Below are 21727 nucleotides of genomic sequence, written 5' to 3'. Positions count from 1 at the left end.
TGCTGTTGCAGGTGTCTAAAAGGATTCTCATTTTCTACACTTAGAAGTGAAACGTTTCTAAGAAGTTTCTCCAGAGAAAAGTTTGCTGCCCTGCAGTGAGGGAAGGGGTTTGACATTGAGATTAACCCCAAGATTGGCTCTGATTCTGGGGTGAAACACACACAATAAACATGAAACTGATGAAACTTACAGAAACAATAAGATGCTCTTGAAATGACATGTTAATTTGGGTTACTGGAGGTGGAAACTATCATTTGAAGAATTTTGTGTGGATTTAAAATTTCTTAACTGAAAATAACACACACACACACTTCAGACACACATTATTTACAAACAAGTTAAACAAAACAACACTGTAGCAATAAAAGGTAATATTGCTAGTTTATCAAGAATGTTTACAAGGTAAAGCATTCTCCTTTTTACTAGTAAACATACTTTTAAAAAGTAAGATATTTAATCAGAAAACTAGATTTTGTCAGTATGCAGAGATATCTGTCATTACCCCAGCTCACTGAAAAATATAAGCTGCGACTTGTGGGTTGGCTAAATGAGCACTGGAAAGATTATACTTAATTTAATAATTGAGCAATATTTGTCATCTGTAATACTAGATTAGTGCCTAGAGTTCTGTTACAACACCAACTGTGCTGTTTCATACAATAAACATGAACGTCAACAGCAGCCTTTCCACCTTGTATGTATTATATTAAAAAAGAATACCCAGCAAATGTAAACTACATGCTTTTATAGTGATTCCTTAAATAGTAAATAGGTGTAATAATCACTAATATTTCATGATCTAATTTGTTGGTTATTTATGTTACCCTTTATCCTGGAAGTGTTCCCAAATAGTCAGTCTTAGGACATTGTCATTACTAATATTAGACTCTTAAGATGTCATGCTTTGTATGAAAACATTGAATTAATGACTTGCAAGCAAATTTGAGGTGCAAAAAGTACTCCTCCATTTTTCTATTGGCTGTAACTGCCAGGTTATCTGAAATCTGTAGCTGGCAAGTTAGATACGGCTTATGATTTCATTTTATACGCCTTACTGACATTTGACTTGTTTATGCTGCATTTGTAATTAATGTGCAGCATAAATATGTTACCTGCCAGAAGTGGTAAGTGTTGCTCAAGCTTGCTTTGGATCTATTGAACAAATTTCTTTTTATGCCTTCTCAATTAGTAGTTTATTGAAATAAAATAAAAAAATAAAATTAAGAAAAGGAATTGCAACACGTAATTTTTTTTTCCCTAAGGAAAATAAAGATGAACAGAAGATGTTCACAAACAGTGTCACCAGTGAACTGTGATGTCCTTTGTCCTTACAAAACCTTTCCTCCTGGTGGCAAAAATCATTGCAGGCTGAGACGGGTGTTCAAATTGTGGGGATTATCTGACAGTGCTGAGCTCACTGGTGGGGCAGCGAGAGCACCCAGGCAGAAGTGGTATGATAGTTGTTGAGTTTACACTGTGAACTGCTCTGGGTCAGCATTGTTCCAGAGGACTCATCCTTAAACTACCTTTTTGTGACAAGCAGGGAATTTAATTCTCTGCAACCTCTATTCCTGTTTCAGTTGAAATTGCAGTAGGGGGGGAGAACAGCCAGGTAGACGCAGTGAGTACCGTGATTTCCTTTGGAAGTCGGTGCAAACATGAAAGTAGTCTAAAGTGTGTTGTAAATTTGAAAGTAGAGGTGGTAGAAGTGATTGCAAATTTAGAAGTATGTTCTTTGAAAAGTGTCAGTTTTAAACAAGAAGCTTTAACACAAAGTTTGTAATGGGTGAAATTTCACAGTAAAAAAAAATTTTGGTTCTCTTCATAGTGGAATTAGGACATAAAGATGAATCTCAGAATAAGGCTTCTTCGCTGAATATGAAAAATGTTTTAATATAATCAAAGTAAATAATTCCGGTTTAGTCAGATAAAGACAATACTTTATTCCTGTCATTATTTTATTAAATTCTAAATTCTCTTTGCTTTTCTGATCCACTTTAGATCCAGTTCAGCAAAGTATGTCGGCATAACTGTAAGGGTGTGGTAGATGATGGCAGAGGGAACAGGTGATCAAGGGTGAAGAGAACAGGAACCACTTCTAACCAGCTCTGCTGCTGGGTGTGGATACCCTCCCTTAATTTGATTCTCAGGTGCAATAAAAAAGATGTTAATGTCCTGCTTAGTTCCATTGGACATACTGGACTTGGTTCACTAGGTGAATCAAAGGAAGCAATAATCTGTTCCCCAGGCCACTGCGTGGTCTTTCTCCCGTTTCAAGCATTCCCACAAATGGTTGTTTGGCTTGTTTTATCCCTTTAAGTCTAATGTATTATTCCATGTTTGTATTTTTGACTCTTTTCTTTATGAAAATTAAATAAGGAAAAATGAAATGTGATGACAGAAGTTAAATATACAGTGTTTATTTTCTGCTGTTAGAGGCAAAATATCTTAATTTGTTGTATAGATCAGGTTACTAATCCGGTAACAATAAAAAATAGGTTTTAACTGCTCTCTCTAGAGAATACTGGTAAAAAATCAAACGTCTAAAGCTTATTAGATGGCATTAGCTCATTAGATCTCATCATTGATGAAAACCAATAAAAACTGTAGTCTAAAGTACATACTGTATAGCTTTGCTGCATGTATGTGGGACCATGGTGTAACTGATCGCTTGTCTCCCTACAAGTTTTCTGATTAAAAAAAAAATGCCCAGGCGCTTTTTTTTTCCTGTCTTTTGAGGAGAATTCTTTAAGTTGTTACTCATTGAGGGATCAAGCACTCTAGATGTCTCTTTTAAAGCTATCTCTTATTAAGGTTACCTACCAAGTTAGGTCACCTCTGTACTTCACACCCGATAGCGAGGAGAGCCACTTGGGTCACACGCCACTTCCACTGGGACACATGGTGAATACAGTTAAAATCTAACACGTTCAGCAGGCACCTGGTTATCCCCTCCCAGGTGATCAGAAGGTATTTCTGGGAAAAGCTGAAAGTGTCGTTTCACTTAACACAGGCATGTTGTTTCCAGGACAAGCTGGGCCTGCCTGGGGCTGGTCTGTATGGGAGCCGGGCGCTGTGGCTCTGTGCTGGTCTTTTGAGTCCAAGTTTCAGGTTGTTGTGTAAATAGAAAGTGGTTTTCTTTCCTGGGCCTTAATATACTTCCTTCCTCTGTTCTTATCAGAAAAGGTAACCAGACTTTGTATTATCAACTTTGCTTTGTTTTGCTTCCTTTGTGACTAATTAGCCTAGTTTCTAAATTAGTTCTCGAAGGAAACGAGGTTTGTATGATTGCACTGTCCAGCTGTTGTTCTGTTTGGGGGCCGCTGGCCAACTTCCATTAAATTTGGCAGGGTAAGGAGTGCGCTTCTTGCAGAAATGCTGCCTTTCTACCAGTTTGTGGGGCCTGGGAATGCGGTTGAGAGACAGAACCCCAGTGTGTGGGATGAAGGGAAGCTAGAGCATGAGCTCACGTGCTCTTCTGCTCACCCCAGGAGCTGGCTGGTGTCTGTGCTCTGCAGATGTTAGCAAGTGCTCAGAAGGAGCTTAGGGCAACCTGTTGTTTCACAAAGCAGGAACTGAAGCTCTACGTGGGAGCTAAGGACCGTGAAGGAAGAGACTGAGGATGGGGAGGTGAATGCCAAGAACCCAGATTAGTCCTAGAAAGATGGTAGCAGGCCTGGAAGAGGAAGGCCTGTGGCTGTCTCTCCCCTGTGCAGAGAGTGGGACAGATGTAGTCACGGAATTTTGTCTTTTTGAGTCACTGTAACATCAGTGGAACTCTTGTTATTTATGTCTTTACATGTACGTTGCATTTTCCTTTGTAATACTTTTGAGCTGAGGTCTAGAAGGGCTGAGATTTCGGAGGCTGTAAGTTTATCATGCTGTTCTGACTAGCTTTCCTTTTGGGGTTGAGATGTCAGTCTTTAACAACAGAGGCACTTCCGACACTTGATAAATACTGCTTTTAGAAGTGACTGTGACGATAGTGCAATGACAGTTGGAATAGAAATGGAAAAAACATTTAGATAAAAATTCTTTTATAACATTTGTTTCTTGGCTTTCTGACTTAAGGTATCTGCTGATAGTCAGAGGTGTCTTTCATAGGGAAATTGCTGAGAGTCATAAGGTCCCTCAAACACCTGCTTGTGGTGCTGTCAAAGGGAAAAGGGAACACAGATGTATTATATATGTGTTCTTCAGTGATAGGATCCATTGCATTTACTTTTCTTCATTTTAAGATAGGTAATAACCTTCTTGGAGACCACAGTGAGTTTTCTGTAAAATATTTCATGTACAAGGCTCATTTTTAAATAATCTTTGTTTAAGGAAGCTTGAAGGTCATATTTTTTAAATTATACAACTGTCTTCCATTTCATCAACTTCAGCTTCTGAGGCTCCTGTTGTCCTATAATAAAATTGTTAGAACAGTTATTCAGATTGTATAATCAGTTATGAGGAACATTTAAACATCACAAATATGATCACTAGTAATGCCAGTACTCTCCCATTTGCATATGCAAGTGAATTCTTTTGCTATCTTAATAGTTACTTTTCTATTATCCTAATATATATAATCTCACAGATTGTTTATCTTTGCCTGTCATTAATGTGCAACCTCTGATAATACTTGAGAAGTGTATTTGAGCTCTCCTGGTTCTTGCCATATATGGCACAATAAACTGCCCAAATTTGGTCAAATATTTTTAGCCACTTAGTCATATGTCTTTTAATGTGCTGCATATGTAAGCTTTTGATTCACTTAGCAACAGTATTTTTATGAGTATGTCTTGCCAGTTTTTCTTATGTATACTTGAAAAACAGGCAAAGATTGTTCTTTGTTGTGTTCTGTCACAATCAGATGGTCAGGATTTTTTTTTTTTAATAGTGCTAATCAATTTTAAGATATCCTTTCTTTCACAGATTATGAATTTTATGAAATTTTAAGATATACCAGTATGCAGCACATTGAAATGTGATATTAAAATACCTCTGTTTAAAAATGCTTAGGCAATTTCAAAGTTTTCTGATATAGATTTATTTTCTTCGAATAAATTGATGAATATTATGCTATACATAGGGTATCAATGGTCAGGCAAATTGTATATCCAGAAAAAATGGATAGATGGCACGTGTGGAATATGGCTAGGTTAATGTTTCTGTTAAGTGTAAACATATGTGTTTCTTGAATTTGTTTTCCTCCTTGTCTGAGGCATAATGTCTTTCATTTAGTTCCTTCTGATTTAAATGACAAAATGCCTTGCAAAGAGAGGCAATTATTTTGTTCCAGAGCTTTTTACTAGCATATAAGCATTGTACACTGAAGTGGAAGAAATTGAAGACAGTATCTATGAGGAGTTTGTACTCTATTTTTGGAGTCTGTTCATCAATTATTTTATTAAAATAATTGCTGATTTTAGGGATGGGTATGGCTAAAAAGCTAATTCAAAAACCCTTTAGGGAGGTAGTTTTCAAGACTACCTGAAAAGCCAGGAAGGTTTACGGATGTTTTCACTCAATAATGTTTTTGTTTTTAATTTAAAAATAAATAATGCAAACAGTGTACTACAGGCCAGTTGCAGTCTAGCTGCAAGTTTATGGATGACCAAGTCCAGATGAGAGTCATCATTAAAACAATTTGGTGTTAAATTCTAAACAAAGCTTTAAGTTTGTACCTAACTAAAGCAGATGGGGTCAAAGAGGGATAATTTCTTGCTGGTTTTGTTTGGCTGGTTAAACGGGGCAGCAACACATCTCCCTCATGGTGCAACTGTTGCCTCACTGCTGCAGAATGAAAGAAAGCTTCGGGATTCATCTTGGAAGGCACAATAAAGACATCTGAGGTTTTTTGCTGTAATAAAGTATATAATGTTCAGTCTTTATTGCAGTAGAATATTCTGAATATACCTTAATTGCACTCAGCTAGAGGCATAATTCTTCAGAAGGATTTTGGAGCCCAGCAGTAAGAGTTCTCATTTCAGCCTTCTGGTTATGTAGTATTGTTTATTTATTAAGCTAAAAAATTAATACCAGTCTTGTGGGGTCTAGCTGTTTTGAGTCCTTGCTGTCCTGAAAGGCAGAGGGACTTTTCTCTCTGTTGCTCTGCCCTTTTAAGGGCAGCAGTATGGAAGTTGGCAAGAAACCTCCCTGAGAGCACCCTGTGAGAAAAATACTCAAATGCAGAGAAGAAAGGGAAAATAGGAGCCAGTCAAGATGGAGATCTGGAGAGCAGCAGTAGTCCTGCGTCTGGGCAACACTGTTTGCTTGGTAATTAAGGGATGTGCACACATGATAATATCTTTGCGATGTGCCAAATTGATACTCAAGTAAGTTTATAAACAGCAGTGATTAATGGACTGTTAAAAGATGTATGGTGGTATAGAATATGCTGCAGTAGAAGACAGCAGGGGGGTGCTGAAATACATCCCCTTCCATACTGCTTAATCTCTGCATTGTAATTAAAACCAGGTTATGCTATTGTTTTCCAAACTGCTTCCCATCGCTTGGTCACAACAGTTCTACTTCATGGCATAGCTGCTTATTCAACTCTAATATCCACTCAAGTGACTAAGCTGGGCCTGGCATGGAGCGAGGGCCTGGGTGCTTGATAAAGGGAACCACTTTGTACTGGACAACAAGATTGCAGTGGGGGTAATAAATGGCTTCTCAGAAGACCTGAACAAGTTCACCTCAGGAAATCACATTTGTTGGTTTTGTTACACTCTGTTTGAATTTGTTTATTTAAGGCTTTGGTTTCATATCTATTACACCTGCTGCTTTTCTCTCAAATTCTTCCTGTATTGCTGTCAAATCCCAACAAATAAACCCTCCTCCCTCATCATATCTGAAAATGCTTAACTTTTTTTCCTGAAGATGTTGTGTAAAGATGCAGAGTGTTGTAGAACAGCTGTAATATGAACTTATTTCTTAAATCTTTCTTTCTTTATAGGCTTGTATAGATGATAACGTAGATATGGTGAAATTTCTGGTGGAAAATGGAGCAAATATTAATCAACCAGATAATGAAGGCTGGATACCTCTACATGCAGCTGCTTCCTGTGGATATCTTGATATAGCAGAGTAAGGCTTTTTCCTCTATTTTTGAAATACATGTATTTTGCTAATACACTAGAAGCAGATGGCATTCATAAATTGTCTTTTTAGTTGCCTCTGGGATGTGTTATGAGAGAGAATGCTTTTATATTGTATGTTGGTTGTGAAGTGTTCTGTGTGTCTTTGTGCACCGCATTTTCTCTTTCTAGCTTTCTAACATTGTATCTTAGGTAGCTGTAAGATGTAAACATTTAAGACTGTTCATGTCTGTAAGATGATTATTTTAAAATCATTTTCTTCTGTCGAAAGGTTGTTATGGGAGAGGCATGGGGAGAAAGTTCAAATTTACACTTCATTAGTAGTCTGAAACCTTACCCCAGGTTAAGTTTATGTGTAGGAGATTAATTTTTCAATTGTGTTTGCAGTCTTGAAACTTGTTTTTCAGGTGTGGTATAAAGTGGTAACTTTTGCTAATTATTTTGGCTGTGGAGCAAAATCTTGCAGTTCAAGTTAGATGCCTGTTATGGTATTAGTTAAAGCTTACTCAGTACTAAATTCCAGGAGTGGTTTTGTTGTTATTCTCAAAGCCTGTTGATGGCCACTGAAGATATGCTAAAATCAAGATTTTTCAAGAGGTTGTCCGTTTTAACCTGAAGTAATTATTGATTTGAGAAAATGTGTGACATATGTTCAGCACTCCATTCTCGCAGTGAAGAAGGTTATAGTTTCTTTCTGTAGTGTCTTTCTTTACCTTTGGGTAAACACAGACTCCATTAATTCTGCTAAACTCAGTGTGGTGTCTGATCAAGTGTAAGACTTGGATAAAATATAAAGTAGTATTTTGTCACATAATTATGTTACTGTACTAATTACAGTGAAAAAACATGGAAATTGTAAGTTTAGGGGATCGCTTAATGATGTTCTGTAAGTTTGAGACATTTGCTTGAATCTTAAGGGAAAGGAACAATTCTGGAGATGTTTGTATATTGTTTTCACTGGGAATTTTTTTTTCTTTTTTTTTGGGTGTTCATACAGTAAAGTGCTTTGCATATCCTTCTTTTAACTGGGACACTGACCACAAATTTCTGTAATCTGCCTTTCTACACTATGCAGATGTTTGATGCTATAATCTCCCTTGCATGCACGCTGGAAGTGTTCACTTGTTGGCTATTCTGTCACAAGAATTTTCCTACAGACTGAGATAACATAAGCCTTTCTTCAGTTTAGTGGAGGTAACACACCTGCCTTTTTCCGCAACGTAATGTAGGCAGATGTTCAGGGAAGAAGCAGCAATGTCCCTTGTCCACAGTAGAGTTTTTCCACTATTGACTTGAGTATCTGAAATCTGTAATATCGCTGAAGTCTGTAATCTTTCAAGACGGGGACAGGACCTGTCTGTATATTTTCTCTAAAGAAATGAGATGATTGGAGGATAATCATGTGGGATGTGGGACATTAATTTGTTGGAAGAGTGCTGTTTTTAAGGTGCAAGGAGTTTGAAGATAAGGTGTGGAAACAAATTTCCACATGTAGCTGAGAAGGATAACCTGACCTGAATGGAGCAATATTTATATCTGATGAGGCCCATAGAGTTTAGATTTTCTTCACACTTCTTCTCCAGGAGCCCAGCTTCAAGTAATTTGCAAAACTGACAGCAGCATTTGCACCTGAGACAAAACTTGAGGGAGATGAAAGGATGATACAGTAAATTGACAGAGGTTAGAAGTTGGGTTTTTATTTGGCCGATACTACATGATGGGTCCAGCATCTGCTTGAGCGAGGATGCATCTTTCTTGAGAAGCGTGAGAATGTGTGTTTGTGTGTGTCTGTGGGTGAATCTGGGTTTTCTTTCTAGCACTACATTTTCTGGTTCAAAGAAGGGAGCTTTTAATTTGAGTAAATGATGAAGCTTATATATATATAGTTCTGAAAAGATAACAGCCGATAGCTTGTCATCTTTCTGTCATATATGATATGGACTAGCATTTTTGTACCGAACATCATAATTTCCTATTTTCTTGCAAGGTGTGAGAGAGAAGAGAGTTAGGGAATGGTTTCTGGTGTTCCCTAAGTTTGATAATGAAGGACTGGAGAGAGTCTGACTTACGCTTCCCGTTCTCCTCCTTGCAGAGAACTAGCTGCCTGTTACACGGCTTTGTAGAGCTTCTCAAATTGGAACCTCAGCACTCTCTATTCCTGCTTCCTCTGCTGCCATCTTAAGTCTTCTTAGGGCTTCCTTCAGATGTAAATAGCTAGAATCTATTTCTCTTGAAATGGCAGAGTCTGTAAAATCCTCCAAATATGCAAAAGTAGTTAATATATTGATTTTGTTTACAATGCTTATATTATTACAATTCATAAGAAAAATGTGGCATAATAGCATACTTTCATTACTTCAGATTTTCTTGTCTCAAAATCTAAAATTATGACAGAGCTTGGAGATGGACATGTTTGCAGTTATGAATGCATTTCTATGTTTAGAGTGTAATTTAGGGACTTTGTAGCACTATATATGTCACCTGTGTGTTGACTATGTTCACCTTTCAATGCTACCATTCTTCATGTTTGTGTGTACATCACTTTCTAGGCTTAGAAGAGGGGGAAAGAAAGCAGAAGTTCTGTTAATGTTGAATGATAACTCTTGCATGATTTATTACTAGGAGTAGTGTATGAAATACAACTGAGATGGGCTGCGGTGGAGTTTGTAGATCTGTTAATAGAATGTGAAACCTTGGTTCTGCTTCCAAACTGGAAAAAAAAACCCTCTGTAGTATAATCTTTGTCATAGTTTTCCTTCTCCTGATGCTCATTTGACTTCCATAGAATTATATTTGGAGTGATTAATGTACTTTCTTATAGACTGAGAAAGGTTTCTGTTCGGATTGCTTTTATAATGGAATCAGTACACAAGCAGTCTCACAGTTCAGCTGTTCTTTCTGTGTGTTCCATCCATTTGCTACTAACACCCATTTCCTATTATGTACAGTAAATGGGAATGGCTGGGAGTCACTCTGGGTTAATATGGAATGATGCCTATGTGGTGAATGCAGGATCCTTGCCATGTCGCTGTGCTTTCACAGAACACCGCATTCTCTCTCTCTCTTGCTCTATAATGTACATGTTCTTAATTAGCACCTGCAACTCCTCAGATGTTCCTGAGTGAACCCAAGACTGGGGAGAAGTACAGGATGATATGTAGGTGGTAGGAGCTTCTCAAAAAAAACTCGTGATCTCTCTAGGAGCCACCACTTCAGCCATGTTTTGGTGCTGATCCTGTGTTAATTGGCCAAATGAATTCGTGGCATGGCCCCCACTCACTGGGTTTTTATTTTGCTTTCTCTAACTGCGCTGTCTGGCCCGTGGGCCTCTCACCGCAGCTGTATTCCCTGTCCCTGTCATCCTGCGCTGTGTTAACCAGTCCTATGGCATCCTCTCCCAGCAGTAGCTCCTGTCCCATTTTAGTTTTCAGTGCCTTTGGAAAAGCCACCTTCTCATGAATGTTAATCCCATCTCCTGTAAAAAAGGCATCCTCCAGTTTAAGAAGTGTTAGTGTTGTAGAAGCCCACTTCAGGCTAAACACAGCAAAGAAACTTAGCTTAGTGGGAATTAGAGTGTCAGATGGTTGCAGATGGAGAGTTGTGCTTTAGAAGCAAAAACTCTGCAATGGGGGGCAACTGATCTTTTTGTTTCTGAGATCTGTAAATCCTGAGAGAGCTTCAGCTTACTGGAAATTCTTTGAATAGTTTAATTTTAGAATTGCCTACTTAAGTTAGTGTTCATCTAGTTTATGATCATGTGAATTAGCTTACAAGTAATTATAACATGAACATGATATACATTAAAATCCTTGAAAATTGCCAAAACAGGTAGATTTTGTATAGCATGTTCTCTTTTTCTCTTGTTCTCCTTTTTTTTTCTTATACAGAAAGCTTTACACAAAGAAGCCTTTGTTTCTCCAATATGTTAGTATGAATTAAAAAGTCAGCATCAAATGCTTTGAAAAATTGTAGTTATGTGGAAACAAGCTTTACTGCAGGAGGACTTCGACAGAAATTTTGTGTGCATTCTTTAAGGTGGTATTTAATGGGTAGGACCCTTAAATTTACCTTTGTTAAACTTTTACAAAACTATTCGGGTGTATGTAATGCGTTTTTTATTTGATAGATCTACACTTTAAAATCTTGTGTATTATTTCAATGTAAGGGAATAAACAAATTCCTTTTTAGAATGAAAGAATCTAGTAGAGGAGGAAAAATAGTGCAAGGTGGCATTTAAGAAACAGGATTTTAAAATGCTTACTTTTTTATTTCTCTCTGCTTTGTATTGTACCAGATTAATGTAAAATAAACCTGAAATGCTAGAAATTTATTTTCTGATCAAGAGTTAAAGTTTGTAAGTAATGTATTTTCTTGTTGACTTTGTACCATGCCTAGTTGTGAGGGCATAGTTGATTTATTTTAAAGCTTGTTTGCAAGTATTTAGTTGCTTCAATACAGTTTTATTACTTAAATACAAATGCTTTTTCCTTTTCCCTGGAATGAAAGACGGTGCATCTTCCAGCGAGTGCAAGGAGAACATTTTTCAAAAATAACAGAGAAGTCAGTGACAGTTACACTTTTTTACAAAAAAAAAAAAAAAAAGAGAGAGAGGGAGGTGGCTCCTGAGGGGGAGAAGAGGGGTTTTATACCTTCATGTGGTAGGTACTACATCAGAATAACAGTTTGGCAGATGTTGCTGTAGATACTAAAATTTCTCACAGGTTCAAGGGACGAGAAATCCAGTGAGGGTGGAAAAAATACAAATGCAGAATTTATACATACAGATGGGATGTGGTTCAGAAAATCCAGGAAAATAATTAGAGAATGAAAAGCTATTACAGGAAGAGTAGCATGTATTTGCCCCATTTTTATTCTCTTTGAAGATGTGCCACTTATGGAGACAGGCTAGATGTTAAATGGATGTTGGGTCTAATTCAGTATGGTTGCTTTCCTGTTTGGGAGGCATGTTTGATACATGTAATTATACATACAGAACCTAAGACTTGGCACAGTTTCTAAATACATCTTCCTTATTTTACAGATTTTAAAGGCTAAAGCATATGATTGCACTTAGAAGGAGAATAACTTCAGAAGTTCAGAGCCTCCTCACTCAGTTTATTTGGGAAGAGAACTCCACTGCTCTGAAACCCAGCTCACCCTCTTTCCTTGCTGCCCAAAGTTTCCTATGTTGTATCCCCTCCTTCCCCTAACATTTAAAAGACTTCATGGGCTTGTGTGTCCCCACTGCCTTGTGCTGACGCCCATCTGTTTTTCCAGGCGCCAGACACGTGAAAGTGAACCCAGCCAAACTAGTTTGCTGAAACCTCAGCAAGCCACTGTCCCAGGATCTCTCTATTTTAGTAACAGTCTGTTAAGACTAAATGAGTGATCATTGTCTGATGTACAGAGTGAGAGGTCTGCAAACCTGTAGTTGAATACATAGATGTTCAGTGATAGGTGGTTTACTTACAGCTCTAATTGCCTTGTGGGGCTTGCTGTGGATGCTGGGTGGCAGCGAGTCCTGCGCTTGGTAGAATTGAGGGATCAGTGCACATCTGGCAACAGCTGCTAAAGCAAATTCAGCGCAGTTTCACAATGTGTTTAATAGGATCTAACTTGAGACTACTGCAGAAACAGGCAGAAACAGTCATTCCCTTGATTCCTTGATTTTCTCTCCTCCACAGGCTCTTACCCCCTCTCTTACATTATCTAATGATCACACAACCATGTGGAAACTGTTAGTGTAAGATGAGCCTGGTGGGGGTTGGAGGGTTTATTCTCTCTTGGATCAGTGAGCAGCAGTTGGCATAGATGTGAGGGTATAAAAAAGAAGTCAGGGCTGCTTTTCAGACATAGCTTGTGCCTCTGGTCAGAAAGCTAGCTGTGCAGAGCTGCCTGTGCTGAGGTGGAGTCCTCTCCTTCATCTCCCACCTCATGAGCCTGAACCAGCTGGTTCTCCCACAACATCTGAGGGTGGTGGTGCCACAAAATATGTTTCGAAGCAGTTGTCTCTTATCCATTTCTCTCTACGTTTTAATAAGCTGATCATCTGGAGCCATTACTTACTGGAGTGTTTTTAATCTAAGCTCTTTCAACTGTAAGCTGTTAAAATCCTAGAGGAGCAAGACGTTATTTAGGCAAAGCAGACTGATAAAAATGTCAGGGATAACTCCTGTCTCGTTTAGCTTTGTTCCTAGTTACAGCGTTAACTGAGTGTGACGTGATGTTATTAGTGATACATTCCAAAACGGATAATCAGAAGTTTGTATTTTTGAATGACAAGGTGAAGTTGGTGGTCTGATGTAAACTACGTGCAAATTGATTATGCAAACTGTTAGGGGCTTTGGTGCTGCAAGGTGATACAGCATTTTTGTCAGGATTCAAGATGTCACTTTAAATGACACAAGGAAATGTTAACTGGAGGAGTAGAATTAAAAGGAAGAAGGACCAAAGATGAAATTTGGTACAACCCACTCAGCAAATAAGAAGCGGACTTCACAAGGATATATTATAAAACAAGCCACGGGGCAAAATAATAGCAGGAAAAAAAATTTATTCCCAGCCAAAGAACAGCTCTTCTAGAAGAATGACTAATGTCTTACAAGTTGACACTGGTAAAGATGAGAGCTGTGAAAAGCTCACTGCGGGCTTTGGAAAATTGTTACAGTTAATTCACCTCCGTTTCCTGCCATGTTTCTTTCCGGAAGAACAGATTGGGAAAAAAATTAATGGGAGAGAAAATATGCTAGTATAGTAGTCTCTTCCCACCCCTGTCCCCAAATCAAAGTGCAATGCTTGTTCTTTAAGAGCAACATAGAAGTTTCTCCTCCAAACTTCTACTGGATACCTGGAGGGATAAAGCTAAATTCCATTGGAGAAAGGAGTGGAGAAACTTGGAGAAGATCAGTGTGCTCATATCAGTTGGCATTTTCTTTTGTGGAGACATACTGGGGCAGTCTGCTGTTTTCAACATGTTTCGTTGCATGTATGTATGTCCTAAAAATAATGAAACACTAATTAAATTGTTTAGGTTGATGGTGAAATTCCCTTTTTAAATTAATGTCATTATGTGGTAGAGTTTAATCTTTTCTGCTGTGTAGCTGTGATCTGCTGTTTGGATAAAAACCAGCTGGCAGAAATACACAGTAAGATATGGTTGATGGGTTACAGGGAATTATAGGACCTAACTGGCTTGATACCTGTTTGTTCAAATGAGGAGGGAGTCCAGAAGAGCTGCTCACTCTAAGATGTACAGACAGTGTGTGCTCTGTAGCTGCCTCCTTCCCATTGGATTATTGTGTGCAGCTCCACTTATGACCATAAATATTTGTTAGTAAGTATATTGTGTTTCTGTTCTTTTGCGGGTAAAACTACTAGACCTTCAAGTTGGAGAGATCTTCTTCAGGGACATAATTCAGTGGAAAGTGTCTTTTTTTTTTTTTTAATATGCTTTAGCAGTTCATTGGATCTAATGAAAAGTGTAAAGCTCAGAGCACTCTCATTTTCGTCTGAAGAAGAATTTAAAAGTGCAGCTCGTATCTGAAAAAAAAACCACATCCTGCTTTGAGAAGCAACGTGCATAGGGAAGATCATAATTGTTTATCACAGAGCACTGAATTTATTGGTATCCTGAGAACAGTTTACTCAAGAATTCTGAAGTTAAGTGTGAGCATCTGAGTGATACGTATGGAGAAGAAGACGTACAACGGATATATATGGAAGCCCCCAGAGCTTGGGCAGACTCCTGAGAAATGTAGCATATCAGGATGATGGCTTGGAACTGCCTGTTGGCACCGATTGACTCCCGTTCTCTGGCTATGACAGGAACATGTGAGGGCAGCTCTAGATACATGAGCCACCACATTTTGAGTTGAGCATGTGCTCGCTAAGTATGGCATCCTGGCACTTGTGAAGGCCTCAACAACTAGTTCAAAATTGCTGTTTTAGAGAGAGGAAGTGATGGTTTCTTCTTAGACAATGACATCTATGGAATTATTAGTGCCATTAAATACTGAATATAGTATTTATTCAGTTATCTGATTTAAAAAAATAATTTTATTCACAATAAAGCTGTTTTTGAGTGTTGTTTTTCAGGAGAAAACATGAGTTTGATGTAGGTTGTCACCTTTGTGCATCTCAGTTTTTATTTTCTTTGAGCATTTTCTCTGTTGTGAGTTTGACCCTATTCTGCCACTTATAGTAAGTTTTCTAATGACACTAAAGCAACTTATGGCCTACTTATCCCTTCTTACAGCTGTCTCTTTTGTTGAATATCCCAAACTACGTCATTTCAGTGCAAGTGATCCTAATCTGTATTTTTCTAGTCTTATCCATGACTGGGGCAGTATAAAAGCTGCTTGAATTCTTCTGAAGTCTCTGTAAATAGTGTGGTATCTCTAGCGACCTAAGGCTGCTGTGCCTTGATGAGAGTGAGTTATTTGGATGCAATTTAGATACTAAGACACAAAAATATGATTTTTTTTTTTTTATTAACAGCAGCTATGACAGAAAAAAAGTGTTAAAAAGGAATTACTTGAAACCTCTTGATTACAGATGAGGAACTGCTTATCAAATTTGAATAAAAAGTAAGAGTTTCGTTTGGAAGAAATGTATTTTCAAAGAAGTTCAGAGTGGACTGGACAGATAAACAACTGCTATGAATTGCAGATTGCTGGTACCTAGTGAGAGGTCAGGCATAGTTCAGTCCTACTGCATGATGCAAAAAGCTGCACTGTGATAGCAGTGTTGCTTCATAGAGAGATTTGGTCACTCTATTATTGCATAATATAATTACAAACAAGTTCTGTGATGTAGTGATTATATCTATGCTAATATCTCTTTAAGCACAGTAAAATAATTGATCCTCATTTAAATTTTTCTGATATAAGTACCAACACACAGCTGTTGGAGGAAAATAAAGTTGTTAAGTTAGGTCCAGACTCAAAACTTCATTGAAATAGAAAGCAGCAGTTAAAAAATCAGGATTTGTGGTACAACTGTAGGCAACTCTAGCAGTGCTGCTCTTGGCACACGGCAGGAGGGATGGGGAGCTGGTGCTGTGACATCTCTTGTTGTTGAGGAGTCAGCTGAGGAAGGTGGGCAGCAGCATGGTTTTCCTTCTTCCTCCTCCTTTTCAGCTTCCATGCTGTTGTTACTTCTTTTTAACTCAATCCCAAGTATTCACCTTGGTGACACTTCTGTAAATCACCACAAGTGCTTGGAGGATTACTGTAGGAAAGCATCCTGAGCACAGAGAGCATCGTGAGCTGGAGTTGCTTTATATACCATGTGTACCTCTGCAGCTGCAACAAGATGTTTTTCAAACTCAACCTTCACTTTTGGACTGTAGGGTACAAGAAGGATAATCAGATTTAGATAAACGCAGTCTCTAGGGAGGAAAAAAAAAAAAGCACGGTCTGTGGTTGAATAATAACATGTATTTTCATTTCAAAACATTATGAAGTCCAAAAATTTCTGATACTATTTGAGAATGTTGGACTTCAAAACATGTTGGTCTGGTACCTTAAAACTTGATGAATTCTTTGGGGATTTTTTTTTTTTTTTAAGCTTTGTTTTGTTTAGGAAATTGTATGAATTTTGACAATATTTGCTATAAAACCTCATTTGCCTGACCTTGAAAATCAGCATATATTTGCTAGCTAGCATAAAAAGTATTTGTTTCTTAATTTTTCAAAGACTTCAAAGTAAAAGAGAGAAACACTTGTTCACAAAGTGCATAGTAGAATTAATATTTGGTATGCACTTTAAAAATACAGTTTGTTTTCTTTCCTTCCTTCCTTCCTTCCTTCTGTCCGTCTGTTCGTCCTTTTCATCCTGGCATTACCAGGCTCCAGATCTCTGGGCTTTTTTTTCTTCCCCCCCATTATTTTTTGCTAAATAGATTATAGCGTATGTTTCCCTATATAGTGTTCTTCATATTTCCCACTTTCCTCTTCTCAGTCACTGTTTACTTACACCTAAACATTACTCTGCCACCTCTCATACGCCTTTCCTCTATATGGATATGGTAAAATATAAAGGCTTAGTTGCTTTTTATATGCTCCCAGTAGGAATTTTTCCTGTTCCATCTTCGCACCATTAATGTTTAGGTGACTGCCTACATACAAATATTTCTAGAGCCTATTGCTGGCTTGTTTCAGAGGTTTCTCTGTACACAGGAGGGCTAAGACTAACTAGATACTGTTATCTACGCTGTTTCTTGGCTCCAGCAAACTAAGGGGAACAGCTGTGATTCTAGTTACTGGGCTTCTTTGGGCGTGCAAGTTGCCGTGCGGGCTGGGGACAGCCAACTATATGCAGAGCTCAGTGGTACGATGATACACTGTGGAGTGTTGGCTTCGTAAACATAAATATGTTTTTCATATAGGTAGAAAGTACTGTTTGCATGGGGGAAAATTTTGTCTCATCTCTGTGGCATGCTACGTTGATAGTTGGGAGTATTTGACAATTTTGAAGCAAAGATGTGTGTCTCTCCAAGATGCCTTTTGTGACAGGTTCACAAGGGAGAATCAGAAGCTAAATTTCCTACTATCTGGAGGAGCTCTTGCGTAGCATTTTTTTTCCAAGAGAGAGAGATATGAGTGAGAATCTTCTGGAATTTGCAAAGAAACATAACCTTAAAAGTGCCTGAGTTTTATCATGATTTGATTTTAATTTAAATGCCATCACAGAAGCCTGCCTTCTTATGTCAGTTTGTATTAAATTCTAGATGTTTAGAGGCAGAAGGTTGAGGCACAGCAGTGACTGATGGCGTGGGATGGTGTTTTGCAAAGTGCCTGAATAAGACACCCCTATGAGTTTGACTTAATTGTTTTTCAAGTCATTTGATTTCTTCTACATCGGTCTCAAAATTATGCAGGAGAAAGTATTCTTGGCCCAATTAAAATTGCACAGTTTGGGCTCCAGTATTACATGTGGAGCCTTCGTTTTCCTCTGTAAATCATAGATTCAGGAGAAAAGATGACTGCAGGAGTATCTCAGCTGCAATGAAAGGGGACAAGTGAAATTATTGGTATGTTGACACTAAAGATGGCAAGGAGATCCTGTGTTGTGTGGAGCATGGTGTCCCTACCCAGGCAAGCAGGGCTCCTCTGTGCCTTATGACACCTGCCAGCCACCTGCCCCGTGTGGCAAACATTTTAACCCTCTCCACCAAATGCTTACGAGGGTTACAATACATATTTCAAAAAATCATAGAATCATTTTGGTTGAAAAAGACCTTTAAGATCATCAAGTGCAACCATTAACCTGTCACTGCCAAGTCCACCTCTAAACCATGTCTCTAAGAAGCACATCTGCACAGCAGGGATGGTGACTCCACCACTTCCCTGGGCAGCCTGTTCCAATGCCTGACGCTTTCAGTGAAGAAATTTTTCCTGATATTCAATCTGAACCTTCCCTGGCACAACTTGAGTCAGTTTGCTCTTGTCCTATCATTTGTTACTTGGGAGAAGAGACCAATACCCTCCATGCTACAACCTCCTTTCAGGTAGGTGTAGAGAGCAGTACAGTCTCCCCTCAGCCTCCTTTTCTCCAGGCTAAACAGCCCCAGTTCCCTCAGCTGCTCCTCATCAGACTTGTGCTCCAGACCCCTCACCAGCTTCATTGCCCTTCTCTGCACTCTCTCCAACACCTCGATGTCTTTCCTGTAGTGAGGGGCCCAAAACTGAACACGGGATTCGAGGTGCAGCCTCACCAGTGCTGAGCATGTTCTGTGACTTTTTGTCATTACATTTATATGGGTTTCAAATAACGTGTTTGAAAGTGAGTGTGACAGTGTGAGTGTCCATGAGAGAGGATTTGGGGGCTGGCTGGGTACTGGCTGTTCACTCATATTAAACTGACTCTACGGTTTCCTTGAAACTTGCCTGCTGACACAGGGCATATGCATACTGTGTGCCATAACAGAATTTAACACAATGTTATTCTAATGCTATTGTATTTGCTTCAAGTTTGTATTATTTGCATTATTATTTGTATATTATTGTATTATTTAAGATTTAAAAGAGAAAGGCTAAGCCTTTTCTTCACCATCTTTAACATCATTGAGAAGTACACCTTAAAAATTCAAGCATCACATATAAACTGTGACTTTATCTCTTGATATATTGTGTATGCAGATAGGTTTAGCTTTGCTTACCTTGCCTTTAAATATTCTTTTTGTTTCAGTTAAAAAACAAATGGACCCAAACTGAATTTGTTTCTCATTCATTGTTTCTTCAAATGGTAACTTGCACAGGTACATGAATATAATGGCAGTTTTTCTGTCTTCAGCTCTTGTCATTCAGCTAAGACACTCATGGAATTAATTTAAATTCCACCATCTATGGATTTTTGAAAAAACAGCTGGGTTTAGCTGAAATTGCTTATTAGTTAAGAGACCGCTTGTGCTGTTGGTTGGTGCCCCCACTAGCAATTAAGCCATGTTTCCCTGGAAGGCCACACTAAATGCATTTATTTTGAATGTATATACTAGATGTTGAACCTCTGTTCAGTGAGATGTCTTTTCGGAGGGTCCCTCTCCTCACATTTTGGGAGTTAGAGGCTACCATCCAGCCTTCTGACTAGTCTGAAGAGGCCTCTACTTTTCACGAGTGAAACTCCAATGACCTCAGTAAGCAATTTTTAATTAACTGGATCAGTTCAGTGGCCACTTCTCTGCCCTATCTTGTGCTTGCCACCCTTCTGGTGACCTTCAGGTTCAGCAAGTACTTAAAGTTAATTATATCCCTAATGACTTGTTTCCAGATACTGTGAACTGAGGTTTGAACGTAAACATAGGCCCCTCTTTCTGTTGCTGAGATAAACAATATTTAAATGATATCTTCTCCGTATGTTGTTGTCAGCACTAACAAACTTTAGTAAAGGCAAAGTTTGAGTGTCTTCCAGGTTCTTAAGTAAATATTTCCTAAATTCACAAATATAAGAAGACTCAAGTTTGGGTGTAACTCTGTTCAGATAGGTGTTTTCCTCTCTGTTTGCTCTGTCTCACTATATGCATTTTGTTAATCGACTTACACACAAAAGTCAGCCCTAAGGATTTTTAATTCAAAGTGTAAGTCAAGCTGCTAGGTAGAACTTTTTGCTCCCAGTTCATTAGCTGGTTTTTGGTGTGGACTGTTTGGCTTTTCTACAGTAATCTCAAAGGGCTGGTATTTATTGTCTTAGAGATACTGAGATTCCAACTCTTTATGAAAGGTATTAAAATGTATTTTTCATAAAATGGTGGGAGACAGTCTGGGTTTCATAATAATTACAGAAAACAAATCTTTCATGTTTTTTTCAATATTGTTAATTTCAGTCTATAATAGCTATCGAGGAGTATACAGCAGTGATTCCTAAAAGACAAATTTAAATTAGAAGTCGTTTTGCCTGCATAAAACTAGTGTATCACAAAGCAGACTTGTTCTTCCAGTCTTTTGCAGACTACATAATGTGTGTCATGGAAACATCAGGGCAGAAGTCCCAGGAGTTATTTTGTTTTCCTGCTCTTGTCTTTCTTTGTATTCCTGCGAGACTTACAATTCTCCATACTTAGACTAAGAGAGTGTCTAGAAGAGGTACCTTTAACTTCAGTATCGACACTCGAAATCTTTAGATCCAAAAATAACCATCTTATGGATCAAGCTACTGTTGCCTTCTCATTTATTTGCTATTTGAAAGAGCACCTACCAGGATATTACATGACTTATGGTTGGTTTTTCTGAATTATTCTGCTATAGGTGTCTGTTGAACATGGACATTTTGCAACAAGTGAATTACGAAAGACACACATTTAGGTACTTTACCAGAATGTTTTGTAAGTAAGTGATGGTGGAAGTCCTGTATGTTTTTACTTTTTCACTATATCCAAGTTTCATAAAGCACCTTTTTCTGGACACGGTGTCAAAGGGCATGGTTCTGGACTTTTTATTACACAGCTCCAATTCCTTTTTCACTGTACACATGTAGCTCTACCAATTAAATATCAGCTGAAGAATTAAAGTTATATTATGTTTACTTGCTTTAGAAAGATGAAATTTCAAGATGAAGGTAACACCCACTAATAAAGATAAGATCCAAGCAATTATTTGCAGGTTTTTTCTTGCAAAACATGGGTTACTTTTTAAACACCCATACATACCTACACACAATGATATGCTGTTGCATGTGAAGATTTTAGTATATGGTACCAGAACAACTGAAATGTCAAATACACCCATATTTGAAGTCATACTGTAAGTTTTAATTAACATTTAAGTTGAAGTAGAATCTTTTGGAAAGTAATTTTAAAAAGATTTTAAAAAAATTAAAAAACACCTTCTGATTTTTAGGATTGTTCTGGTTCTGGCTTCTACTCAACTGTGCCTTACAAACTTATTTATCAAATCTGTTTCCTTTCTGTATGTGATGCGGAGTCAAGTTACCTACACATCTGAAACGATTGCCCTACCTTCCCTTGGTAGCGCTTGGTTTTCCAATTAAAGCTACAATCGTGTAAGCATCAGGGTGACTTCATGCACCATCTGAACTTCATCATTACTTCGCTGCAACTATTTTTACTGTAAATGAAGATAAACAAACACATAAACTTTTTTGGGGCAGGGGCATTTATTACTAAATGGTGCGAAAAGCAGAAC

The 21727-nt window shown here is 38.1% G+C and overlaps 1 protein-coding gene across 6 annotated transcripts in view; it reads left to right on the top strand.

Annotated features, from left to right (window-relative positions):
- The window catches only part of PPP1R12A (protein phosphatase 1 regulatory subunit 12A), a 115748-nt gene that overhangs the window by 35895 nt on the left and 58126 nt on the right, over window positions 1-21727 (top strand). For all 6 annotated transcript variants that reach the window (XM_071799528.1, XM_071799519.1, XM_065837735.2 and 3 more), the window contains exon 2: window positions 6947-7077. In XM_071799528.1, the coding sequence (XP_071655629.1) occupies window positions 6947-7077 (131 nt within the window). The remainder of the gene's footprint in view (window positions 1-6946; window positions 7078-21727) is intronic.

Source organism: Patagioenas fasciata, chromosome 1 (genome assembly GCF_037038585.1).
Source record: "Patagioenas fasciata isolate bPatFas1 chromosome 1, bPatFas1.hap1, whole genome shotgun sequence".
Classification (NCBI taxonomy): Eukaryota; Metazoa; Chordata; class Aves; order Columbiformes; family Columbidae; genus Patagioenas; species Patagioenas fasciata.
This window is presented reverse-complemented; position numbering and strand designations above follow the sequence as displayed.